This window comes from Phaseolus vulgaris, chromosome 10 (genome assembly GCF_051622355.1).
Source record: "Phaseolus vulgaris cultivar YP4 chromosome 10, ASM5162235v1, whole genome shotgun sequence".
NCBI lineage: Eukaryota > Viridiplantae > Streptophyta > Magnoliopsida > Fabales > Fabaceae > Phaseolus > Phaseolus vulgaris.
Window position 1 is genome coordinate 22,578,220 of NC_143507.1, and position 17,035 is coordinate 22,595,254.

At 35.3% G+C, this 17,035-nt stretch overlaps 2 protein-coding genes across 2 annotated transcripts; both read right to left on the minus strand.

Annotated features, from left to right (window-relative positions):
* Positions 1-8,507: 8,507 nt before the first annotated feature.
* LOC137818935 (non-specific lipid-transfer protein 1) lies at positions 8,508-10,029 on the minus strand. The gene is made up of 2 exons (XM_068622598.2): positions 9,475-10,029; positions 8,508-8,718 (listed from the first exon to the last, which is right to left on the minus strand). Exons 1-2 carry the CDS (start codon positions 9,816-9,818, stop codon positions 8,706-8,708), a joined length of 357 nt encoding a protein of 118 aa, XP_068478699.1. The 5' UTR covers positions 9,819-10,029; the 3' UTR covers positions 8,508-8,705.
* Positions 10,030-16,346: 6,317 nt separating this feature from the next.
* Positions 16,347-16,811, minus strand: LOC137817880 (uncharacterized). The gene has a single exon (XM_068621106.1). It carries the CDS (start codon positions 16,809-16,811, stop codon positions 16,347-16,349), a length of 465 nt encoding a protein of 154 aa, XP_068477207.1.
* Between the last annotated feature and the right edge of the window lie 224 nt (positions 16,812-17,035).

Sequence of the window (17,035 nt, forward strand, 5' to 3'; positions counted from 1 at the left end):
CCCAACAAACATGACCAAGGTATGACCTGACTTGGCAACATGGATCCAACCCAAGTTGGTCTGACACAAGTGATAGTTGTCGTTTTGCTGTCAAATTAATACGATTCTAGCGAAGACTTGTCTAACACTAGATAGATGATAGTATAATTGTGGCTAGATGACCCCAAGTCATCTCCCAACGAATCCAATAGTGATTCAGTTAACCGAATTCAAAATCTATCTATAAGCAATGAAGTTAGTAATAACAATAATAATAAAAGGGGGGTTAATATAGTTATGCAGAAAATATAAAAGAGATTGAAATAGAAAATAAAAAGCGGTTGATCCCCAAGTTCTTCCACCATTGAATTCTTCACAGGTTCTCTAAAGATTAATCTTTTCTCAATCCTCCAACAGAGCTAAATCAGATTGAACATGCGCCGATCTGATTCAACTGAAACTCACCAGTAAAACATGCGTCTACTAGTTTAATTCAATACCCACTTTGTTCCATGCGTATACTCCATGGGAATGCTTTTCTCCTCTATCTTGAATCATGCGCCCAAGAAATTAATTAGAACAATGCGAACTAACTAAGAAACCAAAGTTTAAGATAAAGAAGACTCTCAATCATGCGTTCAAGTACAACCTCTCACAAAAACTAGTTTTCCAGAAGATTAGACAATAAAAACAACTGCTATAAAGAATTGACAATTGAAACTTTTATTGACAAAACCTCAGAACTCAATAGGGAATTACAAAAGAATCAACCAAAAAGGTTTAGCCTTCCATGCGGAGGCAAAACAAAAGAATTACAAAGAAGAAAAGAAACTAAGAAAACCCTATGAAGCTCTCTCTTCTACTTGATGCTTGTGTCCTTTTATAGGCTTTTCTGCTCCAAGGATCTTGGGAAAATATTGCAGTTTAGATTTTGTAAACAGTTTCCACTTTCCATAATTCTTAGTGTAAGTATTATGAAAATTCAACTCCTCTTTTTATTTCAAGATATCATTTTTTTCATATAGTAGACAGTCAATCCAATGTATTAGAGGATCCACTCTTATTTTTTATTTTTATTTTTTTTGCTTTGCTTTTTTTTTTGTTTTTTGTATTCCTTTTTTTCTATCCCTTTTCTTTTTTCTTTCTTTAAAACTGAAGAGGTAAACTATGAAAATAAGATATACCCCCACACTTATTCAAAAACCTATTCCCCAAATAATTTCAAATCTCCTTCATCTTCTAAGGTAGGGACAAACATGGCTTTTCTGTTTTGAGGCTTGTAATGAGGGTTAAAAATAAAAAAAAAAAGGCTATAGGCTCAAGGGGCTAACAAATGAATTATCATAAAGGTAGGCTAATATGGCTAGTGGGTTAATTTAAACAAAGAATGCCTCAATCATATCAATTCATGCACGTAAATCACAGTTGTAAAACAAAGAATCAAACTAAGTTCTAGAGTATAAGTAAACATGAGTGAAAACACACTAAAAAAAAATAAATGATATATTAATTAAGGCTCAAAAACTCACTAGGGACATTCTATCAAAAGATTCAACCCAAAAATTCTCATAACCAACTTATTTATCAATTTTTAAGAAAATTCAAACAACAAAGATCAAGAAACCAAGATTTGCTAGAATTAAAAACATGCCAGCCATTAGATAATCCTAAAAAGCTTATTTATTTTAATAGAAGCAAAAAGAAATTCAAACAAATAAGAGAAAAACAAAAAACACAAAAATAAATCAACAAAAGATAAATCCTAAACTACGATTCTCCTCCCCCACACTTAAATCACACATTGTCCTCAATGTAAAATCAATAAATAAATGTGTACAATAAAAGTGCGAGAAGAAGTACTCCCTCATTCAGCTTGAGGGAAGTGGCTGTTGCAGCTGTTTCAACCATCCCCTCTACAGTACAAGCCAAGACTCTTCATCCAAAGTGGTGTAGAAATACTATCAGCTGGAGCGTCTAACCAAAGCATGCAGTACGTTGGTAAACTATGTAACAAAAACATTATAATGAAGAAGCCTTGAAATAGTGGATGGAACTGGGGTAGGTCTGGAGGGCGTGTGAAATGGTACAGTTTCTTCCATGAATGGATGATGGTATTGTCCAGAGTATAGATGGAAGATGTAAATTTATTCAATATAGACGATCTAATATGGTTAACTGTTTGGGGATTGTCTAAGGGTGGTGGTCTAAGGCTAGATAGTCTAGCTAGGGTAGACGGTCTAGTTGGGGTGGGAGATGGAATGAAATGTAAGTTAGGAGGTGGTGGTGGCTGTAAAGGCTGCTTTCAAACGTTCCAATTATGATAGAAGGTGTAGCCAATGGAGATGATGGAATGAGTGATATGGGTTTCACCTTAAATAGTGGAGGTTGTATTCTTTATAGCTTTAAGGATGTAAGAATAATATCATGTTTTTCTCTTCTAGCAGTGTCTACCTGAAATATGGGTAACATCTGCTCTTCCTCTTCTTGTATTTCCTCCAAAACTTTGTCAGAGCCATTAAGTGCACAATCTTTTTCAGTAGATTCGAAAAGTATAGCAGCATCAACAATTTTTGTATCAAGACCTACATCACAAGGGTTAGTGCATTCTAAGAACTCATTTATCTCAGCCTCTGTACATTTAACTGGATTAGAGAAGTTAAAATCTCCTAGAAACTCAAACACATTTTCATCCTCAGTGTTTACGTGATGCACTAAATGATCTTCACATGTCACAACTTTTAATCCCTCATGATTTATCAATGATTTCTCCTCCATAAGTTGGACAATAGCATTCAATGGTGTAGCAATCTTAGGTTCAGCCAACTCAGCTTCATGCAAATCATTCAGATTAACTTTAAAAACAGTTGATATGCCCCACTTCTTTTCGAGAGTGTCTATGGCAGAGGTAGGTGCTTCAAGGTTAGACATTCCATCAATGCCTGGATCAAGAGTTATATCTGGATCATGAGGTGATTTCATCTCTTGAACATAATCTGCAACCTCTCCACTCATTTGATCGATTTTATCTCTTCTTGCTACAACATCAGCCTCCTTTTGCATTAGAATTTTTTTAGCCTTCCATTCTTGATCATATTTCATGTTCATCTCCTCCATCCGCCTCACCAACTCCTCTAAAGTTGGTTCTTCCTTTTGAATTGCAATTTTGTTGGCCGCCCATTCTTGATCATATTTCATGTTGATCTCCCTCATTTGCCTTGGTTCTTCCTTTTGAATTGGATATTTTTCAGCCGCCCATTCTTGAAATTTTGTGTTAATGTCCGTCATTTTCCTCATCAACTCCTCTAAAGTTGGTTCTTCAAGATTACGAGGAGTATTATCAGTTTGCACAAATGGTTGAAAAGATGTTTGACTTTCATCAAAATAGTTTTGTTGATAATATGGTTGTTGTTGAGGTTGCTCATAAGACTGTTAACAATATGGATTATAATGTTGAGGCTGCTGAAAGTGAGGCTCACATTGTTACAGAGGCTGTTCATATTGCTGATAATATGAATTATAATGTTGAGGTGATTGAAAGTAGGGTTCACATTGCTGCAAAGGCTGCTCACATTGTTGATAATATGAATTATAATGTGAGGCTGTTGAAAGTAGGGTTCACATTGCTGTAAAAGTTGTTTATAAAACTATGAAGATTGCTGCAAATATGGCTCACAATGAATATCATAATTGTAAATTTGTTCAGCTAATTTTCGTTCCATTTTAGAATTGAAAACAGGGAGATATGTAATGGACACCAACACCTATTAGACGCCTTAAAGCAAACTCTTTTTTTTTAAATTGAAAAGCAAACCAAGTAAACTCCCAAGAAAGAGAGGTGAGTCACAAGTGGACAAACTTAGAAACCAAGTCTTTCCTAGCCAGAGTCTTCCCTGAATTGCTTTCAATATTAAAAAATCAAAGAGTAGTAACTGAAGTGTCTACCCTAAATGCAAGATCCTATTAAAAAAAAACTAATGCAAATGCTACACTTAATGCTTAAAAAAATAGTTAGAGAAAAAAAATTATGTAAAAAAAAAAATAAATAAATAAAATATAGAAAATAAAAACTGTAAACAAAAACCAAAATAGAAATAAATAAAGATGACAAAACAAAATAAAAAAAATAACTAAAAACAGAAAAGATATAAAATAAAGGCAAAATAAGATAAAAATAAAAGATATAAAAGAATAAAATCAAAAACAAAATAAAGATAAAAGATATAGGAGATAAAATAAAATAAAAACAAATCAAAACAAAATAAAGATAAAAGATATAAAGAAAGAAAATAAAACAAATCAAAACAAAATAAAGATAAAAATATAAAGAAAGAAAATAAAAACAAATCAAAATAAAATAAAATAAGAGATATCCTAAATATTAGATTTTTTTCGTTTTTTTATTGCTATACTAAATAAAGAAAAATTAATAGGAATAAAACACAGGTTAAATATGCAGAAAATAAAATTAGGAAAAAAAAATTATGCAGATAAAAAGAAGAACCTGATAACCAAAATCAAATTGGATTTCCCGGCAACGGCGCCAAATTTGATAGTTGTCGTTTTGTTGTCAAATTAATATGATTCTAGGGTAGACTTGTCTAACACTAGATATATGATAGTATAATTGTGGTCAGATGACCCAAAGTCGTCTCCCAACGAATCCAATAGTGATTCAGTTAATCGAATTTAAAATCTATCTATAAGCAATGAAAAGTTAGTAATAACAATAATAATAAAAAGGGGGTTAAGATAGTTATGCAGAAAATATAAAAGAGATTGAAATAGAAAATAAAAAGCGGTTGATCCCCAAGTTCTTCCACCATTGAATTCTTCACAGGTTCTCAAAAGATTAATCTTTTCTCAATCCTCCAACAGAGCTAAATCAGATTGAACATGCGTCAATCTGATTCAACTGAAACTCACCAGTAAAACATGCGTCTACTAGTTTAATCAATACTCACTTTGTTCCATGCGTATACTCCATGGGAATGATTTTCTCCTCTCTCTTGAATCATGCGCCCAAGAAATTAATTAGAACAATGCGAACTAACTAAGAAACCAAAGTTTAAGATAAGGAAGACTCTCAATCATGCGTTCAAGTACAACCTCTCACAAAAACTAGTTTTCCAGAAGATTAGACAATAAAAACAACTGCTATAAAGAATTGACAAATGAAACTTTTATTGACAAAACCTCAGAACTCAATAGGGAATTACAAAAGAATCAACCAAAAAGGTTTAGCCTTCCATGCGGAGGCAAAACAAAAGAATTACAAAGAAGAAAAGAAACTAAGAAAACCCTATGAAGCTCTCTCTTCTACTTGATGCTTGTGTCCTTTTATAGGCTTTTCTGCTCCAAGGATCTTGGGAAAATATTGCAGTTTAGATTTTGTAAACAGTTTCCACTTTCCATAATTCTTTTTATTTTGCAGAAGATTTGCTTCCAATTATGTTTCTGGGATCTTGTAGCTTTTATTTTCTCTTTCTTCTCCTCAGAATTTGTTTTCTGTTTTGATTCAAAGAAGCAACTTGTACTTTTGCATATTTGGCCCATTCACAAAGGTAGATTCTTCGTCCGGATAATTTACTCTAAAAACAAAAAATTAACAAAAATAATAATTAAGGCCCAAATAAACCCAATTACAAGAATATTAATTAAAACAATAGATTTATTTATTATTATAGTCCAATAATCTATGATTAAGGCTATTGTGTGTGAATAAATATATGTTCATCAACCCAAGTTGGTCTTACACGAGCCATCTTAGTCTGATCTTACTTGCCCGATATTGGACTCAAATTGACCTGGACTCAATGTAAGCCTAACTCATCCTGACATAGATTTGATTCGTCTCGGTGTGAGCTGGACTCGACCTGACTTGGGCTTATGTTGACCAACTTGAGATGATGTCAGCCTGACTTAACTTAACCTAAGTCCAACTCGTCTTTGTTGATACTAAGTTTGTATTTGGATTGTATAAATAATTTTCATGTGTATAAATATTTTTTATAAGTATTTTGTTCATTTTCATTTTTAAATAAGTTTTTCAATTTAAAAAATGGTCCATAGGTTGACTTTAACCCATAGGACTTTTGGTGACATTTTGGCCATATTGGCTTTCTCTTGTATGGGTTATTTTGGCCATGTGGGATTTTTGCCTTCACCGTATGTAAGGACCAAGCCCTATAGGCTGGGCCAAATGGACAGGTCTAGGAACACTTTTAACATTTTAGTTTTGTTCACTTGAGAAAAAATGATTTTACAATTTGATTCTGTTTGATTTGGACAACTTGAGCACTCATAGATTAGAAAAACATTATGTTATAATAGAGTTTATACATATAATAATAGGGTGGTCCTCAATATGAGTAATAACAATAATATTTATTAAATGAGGTAGGGGATTGGAAAGATAGAGTGAGGAAGCTACTTGTAAAAAGCTAGAAGTCAATACTTTTGAGAAAAACTTATAAAAACAACATAAATCAAAATTCCTCAATAAAGTAAAATCATTTTTAGACAATGCCTTTATTGGTTTTGTGATTAAATTTGAAACTATATTCAAAAAAATTATGTGAAATATGAATACTTCTAAGCATTATTTTATGGAAAGAATACAAAACATTATAGTAAATATAAATGTTATTTGTATTCATGCTTTAATCTTCTTTATTTCCTTCATAAATAAGTTGAGAAAGTTGTTTGTTTTTTTTTATATTGTAATTTCTAAATTGATATTTTTCTTGATCCTATCTTAGACAAAGTTGAGCGAAAACCTCCTACCCCATCACAATTGTTTTGTAATATACACAAATGGAAGAAGGACAACACATGGGTTGATTAAAGATCAACACATGTTGATGTTAGTCATAAATAACATGTCAATTTGTCCAACATTACTATCTTTTTTATATTTTTTTCAATTTATTACCACTTTTCTATGTTCACAAATAAAATTTAATTAAGCACGGGAAGAAGCATCCCAATAAACATATATTATACAAATGTTTCCACTAATGAATTACAACTTTAATAAGTATAAAGTTGTTGGAATTAATAAAGGAAGGATATAAGGTCTTGGATTTGAGTTAACCAAAACAATTGAGAGAAAATCTTATGACTCTACATCTTCATCTATCCAGGTCATAAAGGAAGGTCATGAAGGATGAGACTGAAAAATTTAATAAAACAACAAAATAATAATGCTTCTTTACATAGAGAAAATGGAATTTCAACATTCTCAAAGTGAAACTTTTAGTGTACTTAATTACTAATTTGATTACATATTGTAGTCGTAGATTTAGTGACTAAATAAAACAAAAGAGTAATAATTCTTTTCCGTCACAAAATTAGTTACTATTTTAATAGTAACCAAATTTTTGTCAATATTTTATATTTTATATTTTCCTTAGTAACCACATTTTTGTCAATATTTCATATTTTTCTTATTAACCAATTTTTTGGACACTAATTCATATTTTTCTTGATGCAACTGAGGCCTTTATATTGTTTAAAGAAGGACAGGAACATTAAAAATGCATATACATGAAAGATCAATATATATTTATATACAATATTATTATAACATTTCATGTTTCAAATTAATTATAGTTTTAGTTTGAAAAGAAATTTTAAATTTATTTTTTAGTTTTTAGTTTTAAATATTAATTATTTTATTTTAAAATTATGACAAATAAAAGTCATGCCAAGTTACTATATATGAGAGTAAGGTTATTTTGTGGAATTATTTCAATAAATAATATATGTATTGTTATTTTTAATTTTCGAGAGAATTATAGTTAATCTCTAATATTTTAAAAGGGGACACTTTTTTGAAAGTTTAAATAATGCAAGTGTTTAAAATTAGCAAAGTATGTCTGTAATTAGAACTTTTGACTATTCATTGATTTTATGTTTGAGTAATTCCACTAGCTGCTTAGCGAATATATGAGAAAGACCTTTAACCACCTTAATTATCACCATTAAAGTTTAGAAAGACAAACATTTCTAATCATACACTAAAAAATAACTAATTTTAAAAACAAAAATAATTAATTATAATAATTAAATTAAAAATCATTTTAAAGACTAAAAAATTGTTAATTTCTAAATTAGTTTCTATTATTGATAATAATTTTTAAATTGATATTTAATTAGTTACTAAATTTCTTTTATCAAATTTAAAATTTAAATAATTGGTAGTTAAAACCTTGATAGCTAATTAAATTCAATTTAAAAACTATTTATCAATAATAAAAATTAATTTAAAAATTAATAATTTTTTTAATCTTTAAAATAGTTTTTAATTTATTAACTATAATAATTAATTATTTTTAATTTTATAGGTTTTTAATTAATGATTTTGTTGTAGTGTATACCATTTTAAGACTGGTTATTAAGATGATGAATTTCTGGAATTAATCTAATCAATTATATATTACCAATCGAGTACGTTTCTTTTTAATGACTTTCAACATAAAGAGACGTGATAAATGATGATGAACCCTAAAATGAGCACCCAGACAAAGTGGTGAGAAACCCAATTTAAAGTAGATATAGGAGTAAATAACATTACAACATATTAAAACCTCTTCAATACAAATAAAATATCTCATTTGAAGATTAGAGGGGCATATAAGTGGAGCCCTCGTCACCTTTTGTCTTATTCTTGTAGTATTCAGGATATATACTCATTCTATACTGAGTAGTTTCCAGTGCCTTCTTCTTCAAAACTTGATACTGCAAGTGCAATCAAGAAATAAATCATAATAATGAATCTCAAATCAAAATATCTAACTTTATATTACATTAATGTAGTATATTATGATGAATTAATCTCACTTCAAACACAACTTATTTCCATCGCAGATTCAAATTTATAAAAGAAAATTTATAATTGAATTTAGAATTTCTTTTTATGGATAACTATATAATGATACATCTACTTTCTCATTTATTGCATCTGTCTTCTTCCATATTTTTCTATTTCTTTTCATATCACATATTTTATAGTTTTCTTTCAAACTCCCCTTTCATATCAAAACCGGTTAGAAATTTAATTTTGGTCTGATTTTGTTTAGTTTTGTTACATTTTATCTTTAAATAACCTTTAAATCATTGAAAATGAAAAAAAAAATGTTACAAAACATTTTTACAATTTTTATGCAATAATAATTTAATAATTGTTCTAGTGACAGTTACTTAAAAATTAAAACCAGAACTAAATTTATTTTCTCTTAATCTGTTTGAAAATTATTTGAGATCAACGTACTTTTATCTATCAACTACTTTTTACTTCACAATAAGTTTATTCTTTTTCAGTTTACTAAAAAAATAGATAAGATTCAACTAAGTGTATCAGGTTTATGTTTGAAAAATAAAAATACTAAAAAAATATAATAATTTATTTATAAACTAATTTTAATTTATGTATAGAATAAAAATTTAGAAAACTATATAAAAAAGTTTGAACGATAAATTTTGTTTTTCTCTTACGTAGCGCAGTTGGTGGAGGTACTGATCTTGTAGGGGATGCTGACGCCACACTTGCCCGGGAGTATGCCTGCGTTGTTAGCATTGAATCCAGGGATGGCACCGGCGGCGGATTTCAGGCAGTTGCAGACCGCCTGGCGGTCTGGGGTGGTCTTTGCGGCGGCGTTGAGGGACCTCACTCCGGAGCAGCATGACGCTGGCACCGGCCCACCTTTCGTGAGGAAAGGGATGCATGAAGCCAGGGAACTTGTGACCTGGCCGCAGGAGATGGCGGCATGTGCAGTGGGTGCCGTCAGCACCACCAAGCACAGCACGGCAACGACGCACGCAGAGTTGAGGGTGGCCATGGAAACAACTCAAGGGATGGCGAATTGAAGAAATGGGATTTGGTTTAGGGTTTGGGAGGACTTGATTGAGTTGTTGGTTGAGTTGGTGAGTGAGAAGGTTGCAGGGTGTGGGGTTTATATAGAAGAAGGAAAGGGAGAAGGAAGTAAAAGTGAAGTGAGTGAAGCGGACTATATGACCCTAACTGTTAACTGTTTTTGATTTAAATGATCACCCACTAATGTCTACACACCAATGTTATTTGATATAGTGACACAATGTAGTATTTAAAAAAAATATGATCCCTAAAATAAATATTAGAATTGTTCTTGCCATAGTTGACCTAGGATGAATGCAGCTTTTTCAACGTCTCTCTTAACTATTTCTAGTATGATTCTGTTGGGACAGATGACGCCCTACCTGTTGATGACACTCCGACGATCAAGTCAGCTAGAATTCACCGAAAAGTAACAGTTTAGTAAGATGTGCTAAAAACAGCGTACATTTTCTTGGAGACCTATTCTCCTTTTTATCACTGCTCATGCAACATGCAACCACTCTCTGTGGAGTTCAGCGATAACTGAAAATAATTACATTAAACTTTTATTGGTAACTGAAAACTGTCTGCCACGGGCACCAATGATCTTCAGGTGCTATCCGCAAACTCACTTTCTGTTACCCAAGCGGCACCTTATATTACTAGGGTTAATAGCAACTAGCCACGTGCAACAGATATGCAACATAAACATGCAACAGATACGTAACAATAAAATATTGCCACATATTAATAATAATAACAAAATTATATCTACCACCCAAATATAACTTTTAAGGGGTGCATTAGTGGAATTACTTTGAATACCTCTCATGCGATCTAGGCCCATCCTGACCAAGGTCGTTGGCCCAGGGTTGCTTAGGCCCAAGCACCGAGTAGGTCCCTTACGACGTAAAAGAACCAAGCAGGCCTCGTGGTACAAAAGAATCGAGCATACGAAGATACTATCGAGAACCGGGCACTGATTAGTACACAAGCACCTCAGGCTCGAGCTGAGCTTGGCTGAGCGAAGAGTCTTCCGAGCACCGTTGATCGTTGACGTGACGGTTTCTCAGAGGTAGGTGAGCGCGATTTTTGAAGCAAAGTTTTACTGTTCACAGTCCCCACTTGTACACGTGTTCCAGTGCTAATGGTAACGAAACTCAACCGTTTAGAATTCCTTTTCCAAAAATTCTAAAACCCCTAAAACTTCATCTTCCATTATTCATTATTTAGAGCTTTTTCTCTTACTCCCTTGCCTCGTTCAACAATCTTCCACCCATTTCTTCGAGCTTTCCTTGATCAATCACGAAAGGTACTCTTTTTTTCCCCTCCCAATTATTCATCCTTTGTCTGCTTTGCCTGAGATTACTCTATTTTCATCTATGTCTGGTTTATGCTCAACACTGCCTGTTAGCGTGTAATCATATGATCCCCGAAATACATAGCTAGGTTTTATTTTCCTTTTCTTTTGTTCGAATTCAAACTTATTTTTGCATTGTGTTGGGTTTGAACTGTTTTGCTTCTACGTGTGACTGTGCCTAGTCGCGAGCCCTTATGGATTATAAAACCTTGTATCCCTGGGCTCCCCCGAACCTCCTTTCTGAAACCTCCTCATACACCTCTCATGAAAAAATAGTGGCCCTTAGGAAAAAAAATATGCCTCTTTGGTAGGAAAGTGATAGAGATCAAATAAGAGAGGATTCTACCAATGGAGGAAGAGGTCATTCACCCACACATTTGAAGTTCTTCTTTCTAGTCTTCTCAAAAATTAAAGAAGAATTAAATAAAGAGAGGACCAAGCTTAAAGCCAAAGAAGACTACAAGCTTTCAAGAATGAGCTTCAATTAATATCTCTCTTTATAGTTTCTTTCAATTTGTAAATAATGCTTAAATATAGTTTTAGGAAAGGTGCTAAAAGGGAAACCTAAAGATAGCTCTTATGTCAAATCATCTTTAGATATTAGTTTTAGAACTTTCTAGTAGATTGACCCTTTATCACTCACTTTAGGCGCTAGAAAGTGAGAGATGTGCAAGGGACCTTTTGGATAGCTTCTTGTGTAAGCTTCATGTACTTCATGACCGGTCCTCTTCCTATATAAGGAGGGCTTGGGTCCTTCTAAATAGAGAGAATTGATTTGATAACTACCGAAACTCTCCCAAATTGGTGATTGAGTGAGTGAGATTTGTCTTCTCCTCTTCTAGTCTTATCTTGAGTGCATCTTGGAACCTCAAGTGGCGACATCTACACTCATCTTGAAGCCTAACATCCTTCAAGTGGCGTGTTCATCTCCAAGAACTCCAACCACATAAGTTTCCTTCTCTTTTCCATCTTATTCATCCATTTCCATGTCCTTATAAACTCTATAAACATGTCTTAGGCTTTTCTTGCACTTTTGTTCGGATCTTTTGGTTCTTATCTTGTTTTAATCGGTTCATCTCATTTCTTTACTGCTTTAATCGGTTCAAATGTTTTCTTTCATGGTTTTGTTCGGTTCAATTGATTTCTAGTTAGTTTTAATCGCTTCCTTTGCTTTCTTGTGCATTTCAATCGGTTCATTTGTCAAAAAATGGGTTTCTACATGAGTTTGTCTTGGTTACTTGTGTTTTGGTCAGTTCTTGAATATTAAGAACATTGATCCAATTCTTGAAAAGTGCCTAATCATATTCCAACTCAATTTGATTCCATATAATGACTATGAAACATCTCTATCTTGTTATTGGAATCATATCAGGAAGACGATTGGATTTTCCTAGACCCATGCTCACCCGATGAACCCGTATGTTGTGATGAAGCCACGTCCCCGGGTAAGCCTTTTCGTTACGTTTACGCCACTGGTTTTCAAAGAATACACCTCTGTCTTCCCCTGTTAGTTTTTGAGAAAGAACTTTTGACCGAGCTGAACGTAGCCCCAACCCAATTGCACCCTAAGAGTTGGGCATTTGTCCGTGCTTTTGCATTCTTTGCAATCAGCTCAGCGTCCTTCCTTTTCTCGATGTGTTTCTTTACCTCTTCGAGGTGAATAAGCTACAGCATCAGCTCTGGGTTTCAGTAAACAGCATCCCTGGAAGGGGAATCCTTACCCTCTTCCAATCCTCTTACAAAAACTTCAAAGACCATTTTCTGAACATCCGAGCTAACCAAAAACACCCTGATCTCTTGGACGAGTTTCCTTTATACTAGACCGAGAATCCCAACTCGAAGCTTACCTGGTGTTTAGAGAAGTTAGCCCTTGCCGATCACAAGCTTCCCTATTGTCTTTGATACGGTCTATCTGTTGGCCCACGAGTATGACCCGAACTCTCTAAAGAGTTACACTGGTATACCTTTTTCCTCTAACTTCAGAGATTAGGATTTATTACTTGTGAAGCATAACATATTCTTGCTTTAGTCTTTCCTGCAGATAGCATGTTGGCCCGCTTGAACAAAGAGGACCTGCTGAGGCTGCCCGCAAAGGCAAAGATGGTCAGTCGTGCTCCATCGAAGGTGGTGGTTGTGCCCACCTCCTCTGAAGATGATGAAGACACCGCTTCGGGCTTCGTCTTTACTAGAAAGTGTGGGAGGGCTCAAGCCACTAGCCCGAGGCCCACACCCTCCCGAGGCCAGGTGGCCTCAAACGTTGCGCCTCCATCACAACCTCTGCATACCCCTGTTGCCATGCCATGCCCTCTTGAGGTGGGTGTGGAGAGTTCAAGGCGAAAAGACCTTTGGGACCAGGGTGTTGAAGTTACCTCCCTCCTAGAGGATGCTCTCTTGCGCCCTGAGGACGAGGAGAGAATGGATGCCCATAGCAGCCAACATCTGCTGTAAGAGGTTGTGAAGCAGTTCGGATAGGCTCTAGCCACAAGCTGTGTGGTCGTGAAGAAAATGCAGCGTCAAGAGGTTGCCATCGAACAAGACAAACAGGACTCCCAACAGAGAATGGCGAACCTGGAACAGGAAATCCAAAAACTCTGAGCCCTTCACCTGAAAATCAGCAACTCTTGGAGGCCAAGACTAAGGAGGTCGTTAAGCAGGTGTCTCGCCTAGCCGAGCAAGACGAGCGTTTGTCACGATTGCAACAAGAGCTTGTCCAGAAGGATAAGTTCTTTGCTGATGAGGTCGAAGTCTATAAGGGTGAGGCTGCTTAAGCTCTCTTGGTGGGCTTTGAGGTTGTTGTTGAGCAAGCCTCCAGCCTCCACCCGAGCTTGGACTTCTCTTAGCTAGCACCAAACAAAAAGGTCGTGGACGGGCAACTAGTAGAGGAGTAGGAATTTTAATCTTATTATGTTAATGTAACTATAAACTATATCCTACTTTATCTTTATTACCATTAAGGAACCATTTTATTTGATCATGTGTCGTATATAACAAACCTTTCGAACTTTGCCCATGCATGCCTTATTTAACTTTAACTAGTTCAAATAGCTTACGATAACGTGTACCTATCTGAGTATATTACTCAATCAATTGCGTTGTCAGTGCCGACTCTTCTCGACATGGGACAATAAGCATAATCAAAGTTTAACGAAACTAACCTTTGGTTGAACTATTCACCATAGTCTCTACGGGCTAGCGTTCAAAGTAGTGCGTTCAAAAGCGTCTTACATCGAATCCAACAAGTGTCGCCTTGCCTGGCACGTGCTCAAACGATTGAGCTATACAGCCAAATATCATTCTCACAGAGCACTTGCACTTGAGTGATTGGAAACTCCTGAGTTGTCCTACACTAATCGCATCATTCACTTGTGCCACCAGCTCCTCCCACTTAGTGTCTATACTCAAGTTTTTCTTACACATCGGACTAGCTCATCCTTCACCTACCCCACAGAGCGCCTAGACCCGGGTGATTTCTTTCACTCCGGGCTAGCCCGTCTTACCTCGCGCTAGGTTAGGTGACCTATTTGTGCAACTTTACTCATCCTACAGAGCACCTAGTCCCGAGTGATCACTTTCACACCGGGTTGGCCTAACTCGTGCTTGTCCGGATGAGGCATCTACGCAACTTTTACCCACAGTGCGACTTCACAAGGAAGGTCGATTTATCTGCCAATGGTAATTAATCGCTCACACGACCCTTTCTCAGAGAACCTCTCCGAGAGGGGTCATCGCACTGTGCATCACAATCGAACAACAGGGATTAAGAGAAAACAACAATGCATCATAAACAACTTATTTATTAGGTGACCTCGTTAAAAAACCCTCTTTAAGGGAAAAACAGTGTCACCCTGTAGCACCATTTTGTTTAACAACAATTAACTAAAATTAGCAGCGTTCCACGTTTGTTGGATGGGTCCTCCTCCAAGGTTTCTAACTTATATGCACCATTCCTGACCACTTTTCCCACACGAAACGACCCTGTCCATTTTGGAGACAACTTATCCTCCAATTGGTAGGGATGAACTTTCCGCATTACCAAGTCGGATACCTGGAACTGTCTGTTAGGATTGATGGCTAGAACAAGAGGGGGGGGGGGGCTGAATTGTTTATAAAAGATTTTCACAAATACTTTCCTTAGAATGAATCTTTAACAATCAACTTAGAAAAGCAATTCAAAAAGTCAATCAAATGGACAAACAAAAACAGATATCAGAATTATAATTGGTTAAAATGACGATTTAACCGGTTGTTTATGACAGCGGAAAAAATCAAACAGTTATGGAGAGAAGAGATAGAAAGAATTACACACGAGGTTTATACTGGTTCACTCAATTCCAGAGATACATCTAGTCCTCAGTCAAACCACTGAGTATTTCACTATGTTACCAATCACATATTACAAACACACACCACAAAGAGGTGACTTTGAATCCCACAAAGCCTACTCATCCTCTTTGCACACAGCCAACGCCTCAAGCCAGAATCACACTGACTTTACAGGATTTTACAATAGTTTTTACAAAGTGTAATATAAACAATTACAAGAAGCTAAACAAGGGTAGAAAACACTTGGATCAGTTCTTGAATCACAGCAAAGCCCAAAAGCAATCTTGCTAAACTTGGAAAAACACCTTTTCACAAATAGTTGGTAATCTCTCTAATCAATCTCAAATCAGAGTATAAAACTTCTCTTGTTCATCAATCCTAAATGTTTGAAAGAGGACAATTTTTATAAACCTTGACAAGCTACCATTGAAAGCATATTTGAACAACTGAATCAGTTAAAACAGGTTTTCAAAAAACTATTATGAAAACTTACATTTAATCGGTTAAAACTGCGATTTAACTGGTTGAATGGTTTTGGTAGTTATACAACTGATTCAAAAACACAGTTTCAAAACTTCTTTGCCAGCTAAGTGACAAACAACCGATTGTCTCGAAACTTTAATCGGTTGTTTTTCCCTTTGCATGGAAAAACACTTTAATCTTTAAAACAGATTGAAATAAGCTTTGTTTGAGAAACAAGATTGATCTTACAAAGATTCTAAACCCCATAACAAAAATTAAACCTAAAACACACACAACTTCAGGCTTCATGAGGATTTGATACATTAAAGCTTCACATCTTTAACACTGTCGAGGTCTGACCTTGGTTCTTTATCTCAGTTCAACTCTTCTTTTCAATGCTTCTGATTTTATACGCGCCTGTTCGCGGACTTCCTCTAGCAAATCCAAGTTCATTCTCCTCCCCTCATCAGACTCTTCAGCGACAAAGTTCTGGAACCGGGGAGAGCTCTCGTGAATTTCAACGGGAATCATATTGTCCGTTCCATACACCGAACTGAACGGTGTTTCTTTGGTGCTGGATTGTGGCGTGGTGTGATAAGCCCAAAGAATCCGGGGAACCTCCTCCGTCCAAGCTCCCTTGATTTTCTCTAACCTTCTTTTCAAGCCTTTGAGCAAGACTTTATTGGCTGATTCCATATTGCCATTTGTCTGAAGATGCTCTACTGAGGCAAATACTGTTTTATGCCGAGTTCCGAGCATAACTTGCCTAACTGTTGATTGCCGAACTGCGTTCCGTTGTCTGACACCAGACATCTGGGAACCCCAAAGCGACATACTATGTTCTTCCACACGAAGTGCTGTACTTTGTGTGCGGTGATTTGGGCAACAAGCTCAGCTTCAATCCACTTGGTGAAGTATTCGATGACCACCACAAGGTACTTCATTTGTCGTATGGCATCCATTTGGTGTGTGGTGCCAGTCGGCGTGTTTCTGGCACTGCTCACACCGCTGTACGTAACTCCCGCAGTCTTATTTCATCGTCGGCCAATAATACCCAG

Coding starts and splice junctions, on each gene's coding strand:
- LOC137817880 (XM_068621106.1), bottom strand. CDS start 16,811: ATGTCGCTTTGGGGTTCCCAGATGTCTGGTGTCAGACAACGGAACGCA.
- LOC137818935 (XM_068622598.2), bottom strand. CDS start 9,818: ATGGCCACCCTCAACTCTGCGTGCGTCGTTGCCGTGCTGTGCTTGGTG.